This window comes from Protopterus annectens, chromosome 3.part1 (genome assembly GCF_019279795.1).
Source record: "Protopterus annectens isolate FY-2018-M chromosome 3.part1, PAN1.0, whole genome shotgun sequence".
In the NCBI taxonomy this organism is placed as follows: Eukaryota; Metazoa; Chordata; order Ceratodontiformes; family Protopteridae; genus Protopterus; species Protopterus annectens.
The window spans coordinates 1,076,021,165-1,076,045,350 of record NC_056732.1 but is presented as its reverse complement, the minus strand read 5'-3'; the positions used below and the strand labels follow the sequence as shown (position 1 = coordinate 1,076,045,350).

Sequence of the window (24,186 nt, the reverse complement as noted above, 5' to 3'; positions counted from 1 at the left end):
ATCAAAGAGATATATCTGTTTCCAGTTCTGTTTTACATAACCTGCATTTATCTGGTTCTCCCACTTTTTCAATGGAATTTTTACAGTATGTGCCATAGTGTGTAATCTGATTTGACTCATAGGAAGTAAGACCAGCATCCTGACTACAGTACATATGCATCAGCAGGATGGAATGACAAGAATCAGAATTTGGGCAAAGTACAAGCAACAACAGCCCTACAGGCAGTGGTGGAGAAAACAGAAGGCAGTACTGGCAAAGATGCAACATGTAGTCGATAGCTATGGGTCACAATATTCATAAAGTGACTGTTACACAGACTGAACATGATGCATGCAGTTTCTATATCAGGTTATAATGGTCGCTGAGTGGTCTGGTCACAGTGTGCATCAGCCATCATCTCAGTACAATGAGGAGAAGAGGCTGTTTTTTTCAGTCATCATCATTTGCATTAGGGGATGGGGACTGAATAACATAAGACTGTCCACACAAACACATCACAAGGACAGCATGAAAGGGGTACATTACCCGAAAGAGTAAATGATGTCAGCAATCACTTCCTTCTGTGACAAGGATGGGATGCCACTGCATGGCTTTGACCTGGTGTAACACCAATGATGAAAGGAGCAGGGCTTCAGACCACTAGTGTGGCAGGGATATCATGCTAGTTTGTGACTTGAACCTAGATGGAGTTTGCTAGTGAGATGTCCCAGGATTGGGAGAAGGTAACTGTCACTCATGGCAAAGGATGTAAGGCTTTCTGACAACTCCAGACAAAGCTGTTGCACATGCTATCTGCAATGGCCCACATATACCTCCAACTGGGATATATACCCTACTTCTACAATAGGAAACACTGTCAATCTGGGGAACCATGATGGCACAGGCAATCTGAGAAACAGATATGGTAACTGAGGCAGAATATGCCACCAAAGATCTCACTACAGCTCTCATTTCTTGATGTGTGAGCTTCATGTCCACACAGAGCTCATACCATGCACATACCTGCCAGTTGCATTGCGGACTGTGAGGAAACAGACTTTGCCTGGATGACATTCACTAACATCTGATTTATAATCGGTGTTGCATGCAAACACCAGGTGACAACAGTTAGGTGTGAACTCTTGCACTGCTAGCCTAGGATGGGTATGTCCACAAAAGAAGCAGTGCACACCTCTGTAGCTGCTGTTACATACACGGGGAGCAATAATAAGTTTCTGAGCCACAGGACATCCTCTCCCGTAGGGGCGGTGTGCCTTTACTTAGTAAGACCATAGGATGCTTAGTATATTTGGCTGTACTTAGACTCTCTGTGGAGGAACGCTCCTCACCCAAGACTGAGATAAACAGTAGTGTCACCATGCCATCCATAGCACATGTCCCTGTATCTCAGCATCACTGCCAGACTCTCTGGAGCTCTGAACATCAGCACCCTATCTACCCTCTGCCATTTCTACCTGCTGCCTATCACTACTTCTATCTGAGAATGCATAAAATAGAATGAGCACAATGACATGCATTACAAGGGTGCCCATATGATGTGCAGTGCAAGAGTGTTCTGGGTGACACCAATCTGTTTCAGTCCTAGTGACTATTAAAAGAAATGAGCACCTTGACATTTTTATTAGGCTATATGTAGTATGTGTAATGACTGTATATGTAAACTTCTGCTGTACAATACTAACATTTGTATCACCCTCTGAAACAAGGAGGCCTGAGTCAGCATGGCACTGACATCCCCACCACCATGGGGATTAAGAGTATTGCATGCCCTCTTCCTAGGGTACAAGAAACACCTCAGTGCCTTTGTCAGGCTCATTGAACTTGGAAGTCCATGCTTTGTGGTGGTCCACTGCTTGGCAGGCCTTATCATATGGACAGTGTGACAGTGCATTAACCCAACATACTGTTGTGCCCACCCATCACACTGATGTCCCACAGCATAGACTGCCACACCTAATGCCCTCAATGGTTGGGCTGCACCCCATCTACTAATTAACTATAGGCAATGCTACATGAAGCCCTGTACGAGATGTTGTTTTCAGATTTGCTGAAATTGTCTGTCCCTTTTTTGCTTTTTCCTGTGGAGATTACGACTCCTGTTTAGACATAAAGAATATATGAATATATATTGTGACTGCTAAGAAATTGCACACAGGTACTGATAATGCTACCTGTTCCACACAAGTACACATTCAAAGTATGCAGCTCTGTAAGGTGTGCTCACACCTCTCAACCCCTTAGTGCAAAAAATCTGGACAAAGTCTGACAAAATGGGGGACGCCCAAAAATAGGCACATATTTTAAATATTGCTCTTATGAACTTAGACATTTGTTAAAGTAACAGGATTTGTGTTAACGTACATTTTCTGAAGGATCTGATGTCTGAAACTCAAATACATGTCATTATTTTGTGACTTCAGTCCTTAGATTATCCTAGTGATTTGCCAGAAAACCACAAATTCTATGAGGAATAGATCAAAAATATGAGGCAAAAATCTGGACATTCTGCGAAAATCTGGACAGTTGAAAGGTATGAGTGTGCTACAGCTACAGCATAACAAAAAACTTCTTATGAGAGGTTTGACTATACAATGGTTTGCTGAAATAACATCCTGTGTGCACCCCCCCCCAAAAGCACATTAAGTGCAGATATAGTCAGTAAAACCTTCCATGGTAAGCACAATAAACCACTTGTAAATACATAGAAATAACACACCTAGGAAATATTCCTATATTTTTATCATGCCCCTGATATCTACTAACAGAAAAAAAAATTCACAAAATCATCTTGTGAATCAAATGTGAACAAAATGAGGGCAACATTCCAAACTCCATAATTTTATACAATTTTGCAGATTACATAGATAAATAAGGGCTGGTAGCATGAATGCCTCTAAACTGCTTAATTATGTTTATGGACTCTGTAGCGGTAATATGCAGTTCATTCACGAGAACCATGTCATGTCAAGTAATGTGCAGGGTGGCAGACAAGAGACATGTGTAGCCACATTGTAAGCAACTGAGCTGCAAATGACTGCATAGAATGTGATTCACGATGGTGCATACATACCCACTGTCTGTCATTTTACTATGCCACTTAGCTTTTGGCATACTGTAAGGCAGGGATGGCATCTAGTACTGCAATGTTCCTGCACTGTGTGACAAGATGATTTTTTTTACCTCATTCACAGGACTACAAGCTGCAGCTGCAAGGTCATTATGAGGGACCCTTCAAGAAGATGGATGCTTGGTAAAACTTGACCTTCAGGTTACCTAGACCTACAGGTATTCCATGGTCTACAAAACTGTGTAGACATAAAGACAGTGACCTTAGGCAGCCTGGGTTATTACAGATGTGGAAGCAGAGGTACAAAGAGAGTGCCCAGAGAGTCACTGTAAGATTTAAATGTTACTGAGTTTCTTCCGGCTAAATGCATAGCAAACAATCAAGTAGTTTTAATATGCATACATTTATCTTTCAGCTCATAAAGAGATACATCTCATCTAGGTGGACTGCTGTGGGATACTGTAAAGTCTGGTAACAAGGCAGGATGTGTAAAACTGTTATTTGATTTACAGTTGACTATTTCAATGACATATCACTTTTACAGTGCATTTGAACTGTATAGGTACACCTGAGAGAAAGGAGAAGGCCCAGGCATCTTTATAACAGCTTCAACCTGATGCTCTACATGGTATGGCTAATGCTGGTGATATGGATGACTTACCAGGAAGAGGTTATTCCCCCTCTCTGGTGGACATCATGTCCACTCAAGTAGCTGAAACAGCTGGATGAGGATACAGTAGAGCATCATATCAGACAACTGTATGTATGTGTCCATCCTTTTTTATCTCACCCCCACATGTATACATCCTCCATTTTTTGTACTATTGCGTGTGTCTGTCTGCCCCAACAAACTATCCCGTCTACACCCTCTTTCCATACCCAGTGCTCCCTCATCTACCTCAATATCCATCTCTTCTCTGTTTATACTGATAAAAAGGGTCTCTATCCCCACAAAATATAAAATGTATCTTTCCTTACTGTTCCCCACCTTGTACTCCAATATATGCATCCCTTATGTGTTTCTACTCAGCTTGCAATCATTGACTTGTCTACTGTCCTAAACACCCTGGTTTTGCTAATAGTTGTAGCTGGACTACTCTGGCCACCTACTTGTGATTTAGTCTGACAATATATTTACCTTATGAGGTACTTTGTCATGTGAAACAGCGTATGTGTAAATTCCAGTACTCACACTACCTCATTACCATTACTTTATATGTCATACATCTAGTTAATACAACTTTTTATTACAAAAGCTCAGTCCAAAGCATGCTGTGCAGAACTATCTTTAGTCTACATGTTCTTGATGATCTGCCACAGTTTGCTGCAGTCTCTCCACTGTAATGTTGCTCAGTAGGTCTAAATTGCGCAGGTTATATATACAACATCTGTAATTATTGTTTCTAATGCCATGCAATGTCATCTATGTATGCTTGCCTGCTGTGCTGCATAGTGGATGTCTGTGAATTCCTGTCATGAACTGCAGTTTTCTTATTCATATGCCTGCACTATTATCTTCAATGCAAATTATTTGTTTATCTTTGCATGTCACTCAAAAGTTAAAACAGTATTTCTGCTAAATTCAGATGGTTTATATAAACTATAAACATTGCTATTCTTAAAAAAAGTAAGAGACAAGGCTGTCTCTCACAGACACAACTCTTGTTTTATGTAACAATTTCAGCTGCAGTAAAAAATAAAACATCACACTAATTTGCAATGGGAACATGTTTATTAAACATACAATCCCCATCTGTCTAGCCAGAGGCTAGCATTATGTACAGCCCTGTTCCAGTAATAACAGTTCACAGTGTTTTGGTATACAACTAAGAACAGAGAAAGAAATATATAAAAAATTTCCAAAAATCCCACTTATAATTTCTTTATTTTTGGTGTGTATTTTATTTATTTATTTAAAAATTAAACAGGTATGATAAAAATTTGAAACACTTTCTTATACTAAAATGTTTCCATACTGAAATATAAGAATGTTTACAGCATTAGATTTTTACAGAAATATACATTCAAAACAACTTTTGCCAAAACTGCAGTACCTGACGTATTTAAGAAACAATTTTCAGATATTCAGATGGCTTGTATGATTCATTTAAAAATCCTTTACATACATGACAAATTCAAAAAGGCATAAAGGTTACACTTATTGTAAATGTTCATTTTGTTTCATTAGTGACTTTTTTCTAAAATCATAGTCACATGGAAGAAATCTGTTTTTACTAATGACAAGACTGTTTTACAATCCAATTTTTATCATGTCATTGAAATAAAACACAAAGGAAAATGTAAATCTGCAACAAACAGAAATGAAATACTTAAATCCAATATATTGTACTGTCTTGGTAAATAAGTGGCTGTGCAAGTTGACACATATTTTTTTAACTGCTCATCTGGCTCTGTGATTAAAATCAGTGGTATATGTTGCAGGTTTGACTGACAAATGATTGCTGACATTATCTAACAAGAAAAAAATTATGTTTAACCAATTTAACTTTTAGAATGCACACGTCACTAGTGGAAAATTCATATCAGATGCTAATTATTTAATTTAACGAAAGCCACACAGATCATTAGCATCTCAAATAATGTCACATAAGTCAGCATTGCAAAATCATACAGCACAGTGAAACAGACATACCTACAGAAACAACAAAGTTACATACTTTTCTACAATTACTTAACTCTGACACACATAGGTCCCTTTTTATATGTGTCTATGTATGAGTGTTCATGTACAAACATATAAACTTATATGCAGACCTATATACATCCTATTAAAGGACCAATACATTTATTTAGTTTATCAGGGTAGTACAATGATCACAATAGACCATTTGCTGGCAGAGCCCAGGGATCAAGTGAAATTGAGATATATATCTGACTCAAGAGTATAAACAATAAAAGTTTATACCTTGTCCACATCAAACATTTATCTACTCTCTAATGTTGTTATCAATTACTTATCTTCATTTTGTCAGACTATTAAGTTAGAAAAGCTCATTTTAAATATTTTTGTTTACAACAGCAATACTCACCACAGTCAAGATCAGACAAAAATAAATCAGATACATTTGAATTGTAAATACTGTGATATCTGGCATAAAATGATTTACTAATAACCACTTTTTATAATAAATGTTTTTATGGCTAATTAATTTGGCAAATAAACATAAAAATATTTTTAGCAAACAAATGTGAATAACTACAAAACAAAATAAGACAATGTTGATAAGAATGTCAAGGCGGTTAATTGTGCAAACCTATATTAAATGAGTTGAGCTTTATGCATAGACAAACATTTTTGTTATTTAGCAAAATAGGAGAAAAAATAAAAAGTCATTTTTTTCATATTTATTAATAAAAATGTGAACAATTAAAACATTGGCAGCATAGTAGTGAGACCAACAATTGTTACATTTTATATATATACATCACATTTTTCATAAATTAGCAAACAGCAGGAAAAATAAACAAGGAAACTTACCAGGATAGTAGGGATTTGACAAAATTTTGTCTTTGTGGTAGAGAAGACATATGGCACAGCTGGGCCCAAATTTTTAAGCAACAGGTAATGGTCTTTCTAGCCATAATGGGAAATCTGAGATTATAGCCACAAATAAGAAAGTAGCAACATTCCATTTATTTGGGCAGGGTGGACATGTCTTCTAGGTTCTCACTGTTGCAACTACAAATTGAAAACTTTTCACTACAATTTAGAATAATATAAATAACACAACTCTAATCTCTTAATTCAACAGCAATGTAGCTAACAGGTCAGCCTCTGTTTTTATCTCTAACAGAGAACAGATAAGATTCCTCTCTCACAGATATTTAACAGAAGTAAGTACTGTCATAGTGCCTGACAAAAGTCATGAGCACCTAACAGCATTTGTTAACAGTGATACCTTTGAAAATTTCTCCTTTTGTTTAAACAGTTTGAGAGCACATCTTCTAAAATATTCTGATTCTTATTCTGCAAATGACCTCACCACCTACACAGCAGGCTCATTCACTTGTATATCCAACAAAGCTGCAGGACGATACAAGAGAAGGAAAGTTGCAAACAAAGGGCAAAGGGAGGGAAGGGTGCTGCCACTGCAAGGGCAGGAATCCATATATGCATCCACAACCCCTTTTTTTCCATTTTTGCTCATGGGGTCAGTGTGTCACTTCAACAGTGACAATCATGTAGACCCAAAGTTCTCACCACTAGGTGGCTAGATCTGCTGCCATTGTTCTTCCACACCACACACTCACATGCACACTCTCACCTATGGCCAATTTAGTGTGTCCAAGCCACGTACTGCATGTCTTTGGAATGTGGGAGGAAAATGGGTCACCTGGAAAAAACCTTCACAAACACAGAGAGGACATGCATGAGGTCAATTATGTGTTGTTATGGTGCTCTCCTTGCACAATTGTTCTATAATATTGTCTTCACATCTCAAAACTCCTGTAATAATGACTTATGTGAAGAATGGCAAGCTACAAATTTAGTGGTGGAGGTACCAACCGGAATTTCCTTAATAACTTCAAGGGCAAAACCTCCTCTGGTCTTGCAGTAGAAGATTAACCTGCAACATTTGAAGAAGGTGTGAATGAATCACTAGACAGCTGCTTCTAGATATAGCCCTTCCCCAAGCAAGACTGCTCTGGAAAAAGAAGTTCTCCGGTTCGATCCTCGGCTGGGGTGCCTTCTATGCGGAGTCTGCATGTCCTCCCTGTTGTCGCGTGGGTTTCCTCCGGATGCCCCGGTTTTCTCCCACCTCCCAAAGACATGCAGTAGGTGGACTGGACACTCTAAATTGGCCCTAGGTGTGAATGCGTGTGTGTGTGTGCCTTCTTTGGAAGGTTGGGTGCCAGGCTGGCAATTCGACACTGTAAAACTTCACTGCCAATCATGAGCGGACAGGTGATCCGCTGTGGCGACCCCTAACCAGGAAAAGCCAAAAGAAGAAGAAGAAGAAGAAGAATGAACTGTTAATGGGGCCAGTATGGGTTAGTCAGCTAAATTATAACAGAATCCAGTCTACAACACTAATCATTTAGAACTGCAAATTTGCTTAATGGGGCACCCATACTATTAGTATAAGGAGATAAACTGGAACTCTGACTTTCTTTCACCTTTTGTCTTAAAGATATATTAACATTATCTTCAGGGATTCATAAGCTGCAAGATTCTCTCTCCCAAATAAGAAATACAAAGATACAAAAGCACTTCAAGGACAGTAGTTCTGAGAATTATTGTGGCTAACTACTACCAGGAAATAATGCTTTCCAACATTCTTTGCAGAGAATTCTAAGTAAAAGTGTGAAGGAATAACATTAAGACAAGTTATTCTAATTCTGCCCTGATCAACATAACTAGGAGAGACAGAGAAGCTTTCCAGATCAGAATGTTTACAGACAATGGAAAGGTTGGTTCAGACGGAGGATTTAACTTTTCATTAACAATATTCAGATCCCATGAAAAGAAATCACCTTCTTAAGAATTTAATCTGCACCCCCCCAAAAAAAATCATAATAGGAATAGAAGTCAAGAACTTTTACAAAGGAAGTCAAGCTGAGAAGGTAAAAAGAACCACATACCTTAATAAATGAATAAGCAAGACTCAAGCAAATTGGATAAACAGCCAAGAACCTCATGCAAGTCAATATGCAAAGGAGAAAGCTCTTTCTTAAAACCAAAAGCTGTCTTTTCTATTTAGAAAAGTAGGGTTTCTCAGTAAACATGGGCAGTTTTGCATCCTAGTGCTGTATGTAGAAAGCATCAAAAAATGACAAATTCTTATTTGATATCAGACTATTCAGCTTCCATGTTGTTAGAAAAAGACTATCAAGAACTAGTGCCACATCTAAATTTGTTATCAGAGAAGATGATCTCTTAGAAGAGAAGGCAAAGAAACAGTAGCACACTGTTTCACAGAGAGGGGAACAATGTCAAAATAGGACTAGTAGAATGATATAAGCCATTTCTCTTCTTGACTTTAGAAGAACTCTTTCAATTCAAAGAACTGGAAGACATGCTTGAGAAAGGTACCACTTCCAAATACCTGACAGCACGTACTGTTATTATGGTCATAAAATATGGAAATTGAGTAATGTAGAGGAAGATGAACATGTCTATCCATGCTGTCTTTCATGGAGAAGTTACAGACAAAAAAAATCTATGAAATGAATTACCATTCACAATCCACATGCATCAATCAGGTCTTATTCAATGTCAAACCACTGCATTTCTCTGCAAGATGAACCACTGTCAACTAGAATTGATTGAGATAGACCAGAAAGGGAGACAGAAGAAGAGAGACAGAGAGTGTGAGAGAGAAAGACAGCAAGCCCAAAGAATCCATGGCAATTATAATTAACTGGTAAGACCTAGATGCGCTGCACTTGTTTATGTACTACATGACTACTGTACTATCCAAGACACCTGAAAAACACTTTATTTAAGATAGTTGCTGAATGTAGTGACAGCAAACATACAAGAACAACATTTCCTTAAGAGTATTATATATATCCTAATCTGAGATGAAAACATATGGCCTTGCACAGATAATGACTACAGATATACACCCACCCCATATCCAGTGAATTCATAATCAGGCCTCCAGACAAAGACATGAGAATGACTTCCTTAAATTTGCCTGTGCTGTCCAATTCCACAGTTTCAATCCCTTCACTAAAAAGGATAAATGCAATTGATATGTATAACAGATTCTCTGAATTACTACAAAGAGTCTTCAAATATGATGGAACTTTCCTGTACAACCTAGTGTTTTGCACTATCATGATACTGGCCAACATATAGCGTAAGGTTTGAGGAACACTCTAGATTGTAGATGCATAAGGGGAACACACAAATTAAATAATATCACAACTTGTCTTCTTTCTTGCTTCTGGAAAAGTCACTCCTGGAGGTATCAGATCTGATTTATTTGCATTGTCAAGCTTAAAGAATGCAAAAATGGAATTGCAGTCTACATTTTTGACAACTTCTGAATGAATGGGATAGGATAAGAGAATTATCTAGTTATGGATAAAATGCCTGTCCCCTGAGAAATGGGAAAAACTCAGAGAGCCATTATCAACTCAAAAGGAAGAGCTGCAAATCCAAAAATGCTAACTCCTTTGCAAATCAGAATGAGGCAGTAATCATTTCTCAAATCCATCCTCACCATCCAAGCCCCAGTAGCAGTAACAGAAGATGTGATGGAAAGCTTACTACTCGAAATTTCTCACCCTTAGTACTTGTTGGGGATGGATAGTTTCAAGACTGCTTTCCACTGGCCTCATTTATTTTTCAGGACAAAAGAAAAAAATGTATTTTGGGGTAAAACATTTCTATAGCTACACTTCATTTACTATAAAAAGTAGCTTGTTCTGATAACAAGACTTCATTAAAATCTGCTGAAGATTTGGCGTAGAAGAGAATTCTGTCGTATACACTTCTGTCAGCACAGTGGCCTACCAAAAATCTGTGGAAATGCCTTTACAACTGCTTAAGGAGCTTGCAAATCTTAACTTTACCAAAGAGACTCACCTAATGGAGTATAAGAACTGGGAGATGGGGAGGTATCTGTTAAAAGGTAGCAATGGAATGTTATCACCTGTTTATTAGAATGTGTGTGTATGAAAGAAGGAGGATAGACCTTAAAGATTTCTGTCTTTCTGAACCCCTCTCTTTCAGTGACTATGAAAATACTCAAGCCAATATGATTTGTATTTGCTAAGAAACAAAGTAAGAAGAGGGCTAATTAAAACGGCTTCTTATTGTGAAAAAATATTTCCTAATCTTATCCTTACATTCAAATCCTACATCAAAAGATCAGCATCAGAGACACAAAGCCTCTGAAGAAGGAAGGAGGCATCTGATTTAGTATAACACTGCCTGGATAAAGCTAACCTCTGAGCAGGGCATGCATCTTAATCATAGGAGCAGTGACTGCAGACCAAATAAATGATTCAGCTATATCAAACTTCTAAATATGCAGAAAAAAACTGTAAATGTAATAAGCAAAACCGCAGCATTTTTAGTAATCATCATCTTCAGATAATGTACTAATCAGAGTAAAACTCAACCTGTTATAATGTAAAGTAATGTGAAATTTAAAAACTTAGTCAGAGATCTACAGTGCCCAATAATTTCCAAACGTAATGAAATACGTTAGCACCTCTGTCTTCAGGATCATTAGTTGTTGTTGTCTTTCGGCTTTTCCCGGTTAGGGGTCACCACAGCGTAACTCCAGTCCGCTAATGATTGGCAGTAGATTTTCATGAACGCCGAGGTGCCAGCTCGACGTTCAACCTTCAACAAAGGCACGCCCATTTATGCATGTCTTTCGAACGCCCACCCAACCGCGGGGAGGACATGCAGATTCCACACAGAAGGCACTCCCCGCACTTCAGCCGAGAATCGAACATGGGTGAACCTCTTGCTGTGAGGCAACAACGCTACTGCTGCACCACCGCGGACACAGAAAACATTTTTATATTTAGTATTTCATACAATGTCTATCAGCTTAAAACCTGCAGGAATAGCATCAGGCTTCTTAAAAATGCTTTATTTATGTAGTGGAGAAAGACAAAGGAATAAGGCAGCAATATTATACTAATTAATGGCAATACTGCCTAAACAAATCATAATTTATAACTTCAAAGGGGCATTATCATGATTTCTGCCCTTCTTTTAACCTCCAAATAATCTATCAACTTAATACAAATTCCTTCAAAATTAAGAGCTGATGATAGGCTGGGAAATGCTTTATCTGCCTCAACAGCTTCATTCAAAGACATTAGAAAACCTGTATTATGCTCAGAAAGAAATACTTGAAGCTTTTATAGCAAAACTCAAAAGAAACATTACATTTCTGTATTAACTTTTAAATTCTATTAGTTTCCCAAGGTTTACTGCCTTTCAGAGCAAAGGAAGCAGAAAAATCTATTTCTGTTAACTGCTGCTTTCTAGACTGCGTAGGATGCACAAGTCATTGATGGCCCTACATCTGCAATATCAGTGGGACCTTTTTTAAACTGCATGGTTTTACTTTTTTTTAGCTTAGCCTGTTCAGGCATCTTAAAACAGCTTACTTTCAGTTTAAGACATCACAAAAAGCTGGTGAATACTTACAGGAGAAACTCTTCTTGATAGCAGTTGTCAGACACAAGAATGACCTTAAAGTGGACTTTCTGAAGGAACGTATAAACTTCAGTGTTTTAAACATAATCTTGTTGAAAGAACAAAGAAATCACCACATGAACTATAAACCTCTACTTCCACAGCCTAGACTTGACAGCACTATGGGCATAACTTCAGTCAAATGGCAAAGTACTGCTACAGAGCAATTAAACCATTGATTATTATCCCGAAACCCTTACCAAGCAAATCTCAGTCTGAGATGGTTTACTCTTGTGAAATAAATATGTCACAATAAAATAAATACATCTGTTGCTGTATCAATGCCCTGAGAAGGAAACTTCAAAGCAGACTGTTGCACTCTTTCAAAAACCCAGTAAATGCATCCAAAGAAAGCCGGTAGTCATCTACTACCCGGGAGCTCAGAGTTACAAAGAAAACCTCATAAAACCAGAAAAACAGTCTGGTGAACAATAGATATGTTACTCCTGTGCACAGATTACAAAAACAGAAGCAGAAAATGAGATGTACTGCTGTGATAATCACACATACCATCTCATGCATCCATTTTCATTGCCTGAATATTCATTAACCATAACACAATATCAAAAGAGGAGGAACTGGAGGAGAAATAACAAGTTCTCATGAAAATATAACCAAATAAATGAGGAAAAACTTTCAAATATTGGTAGATGCTAGGCTAATATTAGTGCAAAGGGTTCTCAGTTTCTAGTTACAGAAAAATGAGCGGTGTTTACAATAGCCTTTTCGAAGTTTTCTTTTCATTTACAAAGGCAATAGGAAAAACATATTCTGGATCCTTTTTTCCCTACATTATACATATACAGTATCGTTTGATATAAAAAAATATCAAAAGGCAGACAGCTTTACTTTGTAGGCTGCATGGCCTCCTGGGGGTTTAGATGTTCATTTTTGTTTGTACAGGGGAAGGGAAGTGAGAGAGTTATGTTAGTACTTCTTATGCAAGGCATCATTTCTCTGATAACTTGTACAGTCCAGCTGTGGTACATATAAGAGTCATATGTCATTTATTTCACCCAACTGTACAAAAAAACTCATATACAAATCCTGGATCCCACTTATTCCATGTATATGCATCACACACATGTACAAACACACACACCAACAAATACACAAAGTTACACACCTATTAGTGATTCCTCTAATTATTTTACTGCTTTTTCTTAGAAGAAAGTGGCTCGTTGCTTCACTATAATTATAACTGCAAGAATGTTTTACTCACAAAAACATGTCTCAAGTAGCACTTTACATGGACCTATTTAACTCTGTCTTGCTGCTTTTATTTCAAGAAGCAAAATCATTTATTATGAAGCTGGAAGAGGCTTTACAATACACTTTCTCCAAGCAACCACACTGTGATGTATTGTGCTAGGAAGAGGTAAGTAGGGATAACACTCATCCTTAATAACATATTGAGTATGTAAGAAGCATGAGAAATCAAAAGTCACAAAACTGAAACAGTAATTATGGATACCGAAAGGCACCCTTTTCTCACCGATATTATACTAAATGTGCAACTGCTCAGACCCCAGTGTTAGTGACCAATAAACCCCCCCACAAAGTTTGTCATCTATGAACTGATCATGATATGAAATTCAACACAATTCAATTCCTGTCCAAAGATTTATCTTACTGGCTTTGCAATATACCTTTACTTTCTGTCTCCCTAAAAGGGACATCTAAGTATGACACACATATGGTCATCTGGTGTGGCCACTGTACTAACACAGGTGTCATCTTGTTCTTAGAAACACTGTATGTGATTGGGAATTACTTATTCCACAGAAGGAAATAAAGCTGTTCAATTGAACAAAGGCTGAAGTGGTAAGGGTCAGTAGATCACAAAGACCACTTCCTATTAACACCAAATGAGGTCTGAAAAAAATCACAAGGGGATACTTTTTCAGACTATCAGAAAAGAAGGCCTTGTTCTAGAAGTGCAGATTAGGAAAAAGAGTTGTATCACTCAAGGGCTGGGATATTGCCAACTCCACTGCACAGGGTGACTTCAGTACAATTAACTGCACTGTCACCTACTGGAACTAGCATTCTGATGGGATAGGAATTATGAGATTTGGTCTCCCTGCTTCCTTTAGGAAGTGGGGGGGGGGTGATATGCTGACAGGTGTGTTATTTCTGTGGCTCCAGTGGAGACCACAGTTCATACTGCAGCTGGCCAAGGCACATGAGAGAGTTTAGGATACATCATCATTTCAGATGGGGAAAAAACACTCATAGACCACACATCATTGATGCAGTAGTCTATAAAAAGGTACAATGGCATGCAATGGTCATCATTACAGCCTCTGTGAGTAGCAGTGGTGTTGGCTACTGGGGCACTTTCACCCATGGCCACAATTCAGGGATGAAGTCTTGACTGTAGTAAATGTAGTGCAGAATATAAATCTATATAAACATGTTTAGAAATGACAGGAGTAGTTATTTCTACATTATGAAGGTAACCATGGCTTAAGAAATTACAGATTTGTGGTGACTCAATGAAGGCAATTTCAGTGACTGCCATTTATGCCACATGAAATCACTTAAAAGCATAAAAGCACTTCCAGGGATTATAAAAGTATGTTTTTTTTTTCCCAGGGGACAGCGGTACTGCACCCCCCCCCCTTTTGTGGGCAGCAACTTCGCCCCAAACTGATACATATCAACTCCATGATTACACAACAATAGGGAAAAGTGCAAAGTCTCTTTGTGCTAAAAGTAGTTACAATTATTTTATTTCACACAAACAGCACTCACTGAAATAGTCTTTATAGAGCTGTAAGGCTTATAAAATTACAGGTTATCTGTAGAATATGTGCCAGTGGATTGGTCTATGAAGAAGACATTTACATGTGTGACATACACAGGAAGTTTCTTCCAAATGCATTCAGTGTGACTTTTGAATAAGGCATCTCTACAAGAGTTGTGGCTTCTAGCAGTTTTAGTTAAGGCATCAGCTAAGGATCTTATGTTGATGTGCAAAATCGCTTGCGTTGGATTTTTTCACCCTCCTCTTCTGCACATTCAGCAACAAGATGTTAATTAGGTTTTTCAAGTGTTATGACAAGATCACGTTAAATTGAGAATATGTGCTTTGTCTTGCAAAGTTAGTGGGAGAGTTAGAAGAAGACAAAGAAAAAGATGGAGTATTTCTTTCAACAGAAGAAAAAGAATAAGAAGGAAAGAATTTGAGTATATGAGATGGAAAGAAGTTATAAATTGTAAACAGAAATATATCAGAGGTGTAGGGTAAGAAATAATCCCCAGGATTTAGAGATATTACCACCACCAGTGCTAGTTGGACAATGCAGTATTGCCTAATAGTACAAGTGTAATCTGCAATTCCAAGACATGGTAAAGGTGGTTTGAGCAACATCTCATTAACTGTTCATTAAAATGTCTCTGAACACCACACTGTTAGACCTAACTATAATAGTATCCCCCCAGCAGTACATGCAACACGTGGCATAAGCATCTTCCACCATGCACGCGCACTTATACACACACACACACACACACAAACACACTAACACTGATGTGCGTGCATACACACACACACTAACACTGATGTGCGTGCATATAAACACACACACAAAGAGCTTTGCAGTACTTATATGCAGTTGCACTAACAGCTGAAAGACTACTTCTTATTAACACCAAATGAGGTCTGAAAAGAATCACAAGGGGATACTTTTTCAGACTATCAGAAAAGAAGGCCTTGTTCAAGAAGTGCAGATTAGGAAAAAGAGGTGCATCACTCAAGGGCTGGGATATTGCCAACTCCACTGCACAGGGTGACTTCAGTACAATTAACTGCTCTGTTGCCTACTGGAACTAGCATTCTGATGGGATAGGAATTATGAGGTTTTGTCTCTCTGCTTCCTTTGGGAAGTGGGGGGGGGGTGATGTGCTGACAGGTGTGTTATTTCTGTGGCTCCAGTGGAGACCACAGTTCATACTGCAGCTAGCCAAGGCACATGAGAGAGTTTAGGATGCATCTTCATTTTAGATGGGGTAGAAACACTCATAGACCACACATCATTGATGCAGTAGTCTATAAAAAGGTACAATGGCATAGAATGGTCATCATTACAGCCTCTGTGAGTAGTAGTGGTGTTGGCTACTGGGACACTTTCACCCCATGACTACAATTCACATTTGCTCGTATCAGGACAGGATGATTACATTGTCCATGGGGTAGCAATTCAGGTTTTCAGACAAGGTACACAAATAGGTGAGACTAGGGAATTGTGTGGGTAGCCAAGCCACAACAGAAGAAATAACTGCACTCAGAAAGAATGACAGCTCTGACAAATAAAAAAGTAATAGTTTCCTCTAGGTCAAATATTCCTTCAGACTGTTCCTGACTGGAATGCCCCCTTCAGAATGACTGGCTCCAGAAAACGCCCCCTGTAGAATGACTGTATCCATGGTGAATGCCCTCTCTAGAATGACTGTCTCCAAGGCAGAGAAGGATGGAGTCTTGACTGTAGTAAACGTAATGCCATTTTCAAGGAGACCAGAACTCTGGAGACCCTGGAGCTCCATATCTACAGGGTGAACTGGAAGAAGGTTCATCTCAAATTATCAGAGATCCTGCAGTACCTAAAAATCTACTGACAATAACATCTTCTTCTCATGGCTTAGGAAGGAATCCCTTCAGCAGGAATTCATTTCTCAAGACTCAATGCTTAGCTTCTACTACCAGATTTTACCATTCCTGAATTACGACATATATACAAAAGAACTGGCTCTGTGGCACGTGCACTAAAATGAACATGCCTCTGTTAATGTGGAATTGACACTTGTGTGATTATTGCCCTACGATATCCAGTTCATTCTTGAATATAGCCATTTCTAGGCTGGGAAATGACCCATGAGAATCTGCTGAAAGTTCTCTTTCTGTGGATTACGCCATCTCACAGCAGCAAATCTGGCTGAAGGGGAAGCCTGAACCACAATTTCATGCAAGAAGCTTAATCTGCACAGGAACAGATCTTATGAAAGATGCACTGGAACTGAGGGCTACATCCCTCACTGCAGTTCAAAGTCAGATGTAACCACAAGCAGTAAAAATAAAACATTTATGCCATGGTTGTGTTTAACAAAGGAAATTACAAAGAAGAAGAAGAAGAAGAAGATATTACCAGTCTATTACCATGGACAAAGAAGGAACTCTGGTCTGTACTTTTCTCCTGTTCAGAAGGTGAAAAGCAAGCAGAATGATCTACTCTTGGGACAATGCATCTAGAAGAGTGACTGCAGAGCATAGCAGAGTATCAGTGTATTCAGGGCTCAGAATGACTGCAGAGCATAGCAGAGCATCTGTGTCTTCAGGGCTCAGAGTGACTGCAGAGCATAGCAGAGTATCAGTGTCTTCAGAGCTCAGAGTGACTGCAGAGCATAGCAGAGTATCAGTGTCTTCAGAGCTCAGAGTGACTGCAGAGCATAGCAGAGTATCAGTGTCTTCAGGGCTCAGGCAGCAGGCTGCCTTCATAGCGAACTTTTCATCTATGAATGCAATTCTCAAGTCGTTCAATTATTACAGTCTAATGAAAAATGTCACATATAACTCATGATATCTGCATATATGTTTTCCATCCACTGCTGTCACTCTCCTTTGAGAAACAGAAAGCATGATGAAACTGAGTGTAAAAGTTCCTTCCACTATATAAGACCATGTTTTTTATACTCTGTTAACCAATAAACCATCTATGTTTGTTGCATTACAACAAAATTTGACAGGAAAAAACTTAAAATTAAATGCAATAAAAATGGTGTCAATGCCAATATCCCCAGATGCAGTCAAATACTACAACAATAGCAAGACAGTTTAGAAAAAAGCCAATTAACAGCACATAAAAGAAAATGAACACTATGATAATACAAAACAGCCAAATAAAGGAACACCTTATTTTGCAAATACTGGGTGAAATAAACCTTTAAGTCCTGCTTGTAATGTAACTTTTATAAAAAAAAAAAACTGTTGTATTTCAGAGGTTGTACCTGTGGGACCTGTAGAACGACCACCACAAAAGTCACAATACTTCACCTTCCCATAATGCCTTTTTGGTAAAGGTACCTTGTATGACAGACTGAATGTGTGGTGAATCATGGCAATAAAACAAGCCTAAAAATACAATTAATACTTCAGTTAGATTTCAGAATGTAAAGGTACACTTGCTGACTGCTGAGAGTAAAACATATATCCTTTTCTTTTCAGGAACTAGTTCCCATTATTTAAAAAATCAACGCCATAGTCGCTTTGACCGAGCATCGGGAACAAAATTTATCACTAGCTCAACAACTGTTGTTATACACTGGCATTAATGACATTTACTAAATAGCTGTGGACTCATTCATTCAGGTTGCAAGACACAATATGGCAGATGCATGTGCTTCCTACAAAGTATCTCTATGGTAAAACAAGTGGCAGCATACAATTTGTGATGTGTTCTTGCAGAAATTACCACACCAAAAGTAAAACTCGTGAATCCACGGTGTAAGCATTCATATATACATACTGCAGAATTGGCAAAGCTTCTAGCTAGACTGGTGTATATAAAGACTTCAAGTCTAAAAACATGTATATTACATCTGACTTCAATAGGACATACAATCAACTGGTTTAAATATTTAGCTGTACAATTTCTATAGTAAAAAAATACAACACAGCTGCTCCTTGGGCTTCTCATTCAAGGCCCCTTTCATCATATAATGGCCTCACTCTTCACCGAAAGGGCCAGCTTCAAGGTAAAAACCCTTTAACTCCCAATACGCTGTACATTTTCACTGACTCTTGGTCTTGTTCATTTGTAAAAGGGTTACAATAGTTTATCAAAATATCATCAGATATACAATATCAGTTTCCAACATCTTCTCCTTTGACAGGAAAATTACAGTACACATACATAATAAGGTAATATGGTTGCAGCCATTCTGAAGTGACCTCAAAGTGCTTGCATCATACGAACAACTGAGTGAAAAAAAATACTCCTCCTCTATTAGAGAACTCATAACCTTTGCAAACATCTTCATTAAAACACAAAAAAGATCTTGGATTCAAAGCAAATATCAAGGGTCTAGGTTACAAGGCATCTACACTGGTTTTAGCTTTATTACCACAGCTTAGTATAGTCTGTGGGGAAAGCAGACCAGGTCATATGTAACAATCAAGGAAATCAAACAAGCAGTGACCACACTCAACCTAACAATGGCTGAGTAATGACTGACCGGAATATGTTAACCAGTCACAAGTTAATCTGCAGTTCCAAAGTATCATACATTTAATACTATTTATTATTTTAACACATGCCTGTAGTTAACAGGGCCTCAAATGGACAGTATTACTGGGAGTGGGATGTGGGGTGGAGATGGTGGTCTGAAATAAGTTCCATTTGTCTCATTTTTCCTAAGCAAAGTGCAAAGGTGCAACATTCTACAACAGCTCATTCAAAAACAATGAACTTTTGCTGACACAAAAAAAAGGGAAACAGACACAAAAAGCGTACACAACTCCTTTATAAGAAGTAGGAATTGGCCACTTTTGAAACTCAGAGATTCAGTGCCTATTACAGATTTAACCCAAAAGCAAAAACACTGTTCTTTCTGAAAAAAATAAGCTGTTATAATCTGTGGGAATGTGGTACCTTGGTAATGGGAAAAGGAAATGGACCACCATGGGAACAGGAAATGAGCCACCTGTCAGCACAAGTGCTAGGGATAAGTCATAGTCTTCTAAGTTTTAGGTCAGTTTTAAATCACAACAACACACGTCATTGGCAGACAGGTCCAATTTAACACTTTGTAATGTGATCGATCCATTACAAGTCACTATATGAAGCACCAATACCTATGTGGCTATGTTTTCATATGAAACCTGCTGGAGGCAATAGATGCACATGTTTCACTTGAAACCTGGAAAGATCTTTGCTTTTTTGGTCCGCAGACTGTTTGTAGGTATTGAGCATGTTTAGTTGTTCATAATGCCTGACTAGAAGCTGCAGAGCAGGAATGGATGCCTCAGAAGCTCATCTGCTGTGGGTCTTCTCCGTTCTTCAACAAACACCTGCTTGAGGAAATCCCTGCAGGCATCTGAAACACAGTCTGGCAAACGGGGTTTTGTGGGTTGTGTTGCAATTTTGAAAATTGCTGCCATGGCTTCATATTCTGCCCAAGGAGGCTTCTCAGTAAGCATTTCCACCACGGTACAGGCAACACTCCTGTAGATAAATGACAAAAATGATTAATTCAAGTAGATATTATATATATTTTCTTAAAGCTATTAACAGTCTGATGTGCAACTATCATACTCCATACAACAGCAATGCATTTAATAACTGTTAACACAATCTCATGGTTTAGAAATGCTATTGTCTGAGGGGTAGATTTTGAAAGCAGCCTAGAAAAGACAATGAGACAGATAAATTAACTTTTGTATGACACTGGTCCTCTACCACTATAAAGAATAAAAAAAAAATGTTTTGGTATACTCTGATATTTTAACTTTATTTAATGATGTACTTGATGGCAAAATGTCTAGTGTAAATCAGATAAAAATGTACTGTGACTGCTAATGAAAAACTGCACATGAAAATCAAGGAATCATTATTGTGTGAGGAATCAGAACATTTCAGCGATATATCAAGAAAAGTACTGCACTGCTGACAATATGTGATATATGACCCAAGTCCTAAGATCATTTACTGAACATAAGTGCCCAAGTCACATCAGCACTATGCATTTCTTTATTTTATATTTTAACAGGATGTTCATCTGGGACTGTGGCCCATTTCCAACAGAACCCCAGGGAGCTAGCCTCCAATCAACAACTTAAAGTATTGTGAATAGGTCGCTAATTGTAACTTAATTTGTGTTCAAGACATTGACGCCAAAAAAAATCACCTAGAGAGCATCCATGTTGAGAACACACAATTTTACATCACGTGTTCTAACTTTGAAAGCCAGTGATGCAGTTGGGAGCCGCTGCATGTCTTTACATATTCCCAGTGTAAAGGAAGCAGCTGGCTCGCAGATGTCTTTAGTGAATTATTTACACTACGATATCAGCTGACTTAACACTTTGGTTCAGCACTACTACAGTGCCAGACATGATGTTAACAGCACAGGAGTGCTTAACAATTGTTAATCACTCTTCCGATCATTAACGTTGGGTCTTGCTCTGTAGTAGCATTGAACTAGGATGTCATTTAACTGATATACAAACATAATAAAGCCACTGCATGTACTACAAAGAGTTAATAACTAATACAGAAAAACAAATGATGCTGAGTTGCAACAAATATAAACAGGATTAAACACAAAAAAAGTTAAGCGTAGAAAAATAAGAAACGTGCAGAATATAAATCTATATAAACATGTTTAGAAATGACAGGAGTAGTTATTTCTACATGGTGAAGGTAACCATGGCTTAAGAAATTACAGATTCGTGGTGACTCAATGAAGATAATTTCAGTGACTGCCATTTATGCCACATGGAATCACTTAAAAGCATAAAAGCACTTCCAGGGATTCTAAAAGTATGTTTTATCCCAGGGGACGAGCGGTACTGCCCCCCCCCCCCTTTGTGGGCAGCAACTTCTATGCCCCAAACTGATACATATCAACTCCATGATTACACAACAATAGGGAAAAGTGCAAAGTCTCTTTGTGCTAAAAGTAGTTACAATTATTTTATTTCACACAAACAGCACTCACTGAAATAGTCTTTATAGAGCTGTAAGGCTTATAAAATTACAGATTATCTGTAGAATATGTGCCAGTGGATTGGTCTATGAAGAACACATTTACATGTGTGACAGACACAGGAAGTTTCTTCCATATGCATTCAGTGTGACTTTTGAATAAGGCATCTCTACAAGAGTTGTGGCTTCTAGCAGTTTCAGTTAAGGCATCAGCTAAGGATCTTATGTTGATGTGCAAAATCGCTTGAGTTGCATTTTTTCACCCTCCTCTTCTGTACATTCAGCAACAAGAAGTTAGTTAGGTTTTTCAAGTGTTATGACAAGATCACGTTAAATTGAGAATATGTGCCTTGTCTTGCAAAGTTAGTGGGAGAGTTAGAAGAAGACAAAGAAAAAGATGGAGTATTTCTTTTAACCAAAGAAAATAAAGAATAAGAAGGAAAGAATTTGAGTATATGAGATGGACAGAAGTTATAAACTGTAAACAGAAATATATCAGGGGTATAGGGTAAGAATTAATCCCCAGGATTTAGAGATATTACCACCACCAGTGCTATTTGGACAATGCAGTATTGCCTAATAGCACAGCAAGCGTAATCTGCAATTCCAAGACATGGTAAACGTGGTTTGAGCAACATCTCATTAACTGTTCATTAAAATGTATCTGAACACCACACTGTTAGACCTAACTATAATAATATCCCCCCAGCAGTACATGCAACACGTGGCATAAGCATCTTCCACCATGCATGCGCACGTACACACACACACACACACACACACACACACACACACACACACACACACACAAGAACTTTGCAGTATTTATATGCAGTTGCACTAACAGTTCCGAAACTTCTAATAAATGAACAGGTGTGCACAGTCAATAGATAGTATACACTTTTTCTGCTTTGCACCCTAAACAGCGCAGTACAGTTAGTCTTTGAATCATTCTGTTGCACTATACAAATGCCAGTGATATTTCTGGGGGATAGAACATGGCTAATTAGAATTAGCTACACTCCCAGACTGACTGCATGTAGGTTTGTCAACAAGACTGTTGTCCATGCTACCTGCCCGTGATGTAATGGTATGGTGGTCTCTGAATCTTTCAGGCATTACACATTGAAAAATATGCACAGTACAAGTTTCTCAGTGAGTTATACCTGACCGAATCCTAGAGAAAGAGTGGCTATAGAAACAAAGGCATATAAAAAGCAGAAAAGAAAAAGGATCTCCTCTGTTAGCAATATATGTGCAGAAAAGAGATTCTGATGAAGTCATTAAGGAAGGGAGGATAAATACATGATACAAAACAGACAACAACTGAGCATGTACAGAGATATTTGAAGCAGCTATATGGTAGAAAAGAAGTAAGGTTGAGTAACTGTGATTTGCCTCTTAAAAAGCTAACAGAGAATGCACAAAAAAGAACAGATATATCTATAAGAGAAAGAAAACACTTAAACAAGGTCGATAGTAACATTCCTGGGGAAAATGGTCTGCAATGTAATTTTTATAAAAATGTGTCACATAATCAGTTAAAATTGCTTAAATAGGTTTTGCAGGAAATGTGGCCAGGCCAGAAAGGTGACATCACAGCCTCAGGTTAATTATTGTAAAGTGTTTTTTAGAAAAAAATGACAAGAGAATGAAAAATGGTCTTCACATGCTTGGTATAAGATTTTGAATAAAGCATTGCATATGAGAGTTTCAAATGATATGAAAGAGGCATTACCTAAATAAGTGTACAATGTAAAAAAAAGGAAAAACAATTACAGATGCAGTTGTTTTTTTAAGAACAGTTGTTGTTTGTCTTTCGGCTTTTCCCGGTAAGGGGTCACCACTGCGGAACTCCGGTCTGCTAATGATTGGCAGTAGATTTTTTACGAAACGCTGAGGTGCCAGCTCGACGCCCAACCTTCAACAAACGCATGCCCATTTACACACGCATGTCTTTTGAATGCTACCCAACCGCGGGGAGGACATGCAGACTCCACACAGAAGGCACTCCCAAGCCCAGCTGAGAATCGAACGGGAGAACCTCTTGCTGTGAGGTAAAAACGCTACCGCCGTACCACCGAGGAAAAATTTTTTTTTTTTGTTTTGCAGTTGAGGATATATCTATATCTTTTGATAATGTTGAATATGGTCAACTGCTAACATTTCTGGAAATTTATAGTTTTGGAAAGAAATGTGGGAATTTATAAGAATGGTTTAT

At 38.2% G+C, this 24,186-nt stretch overlaps 1 protein-coding gene across 1 annotated transcript in view; it reads right to left on the bottom strand.

Annotated features, from left to right (window-relative positions):
- Positions 1-11,484: 11,484 nt before the first annotated feature.
- Positions 11,485-24,186, bottom strand: part of LOC122798357 (mitogen-activated protein kinase kinase kinase 3-like) — a 749,834-nt gene continuing 737,132 nt past the window's right edge. The window contains exon 16 of the mRNA XM_044067209.1: positions 11,485-20,483. Coding sequence (XP_043923144.1) covers positions 20,255-20,483 — 229 coding nt within the window. The 3' untranslated portion in view covers positions 11,485-20,254. The remainder of the gene's footprint in view (positions 20,484-24,186) is intronic.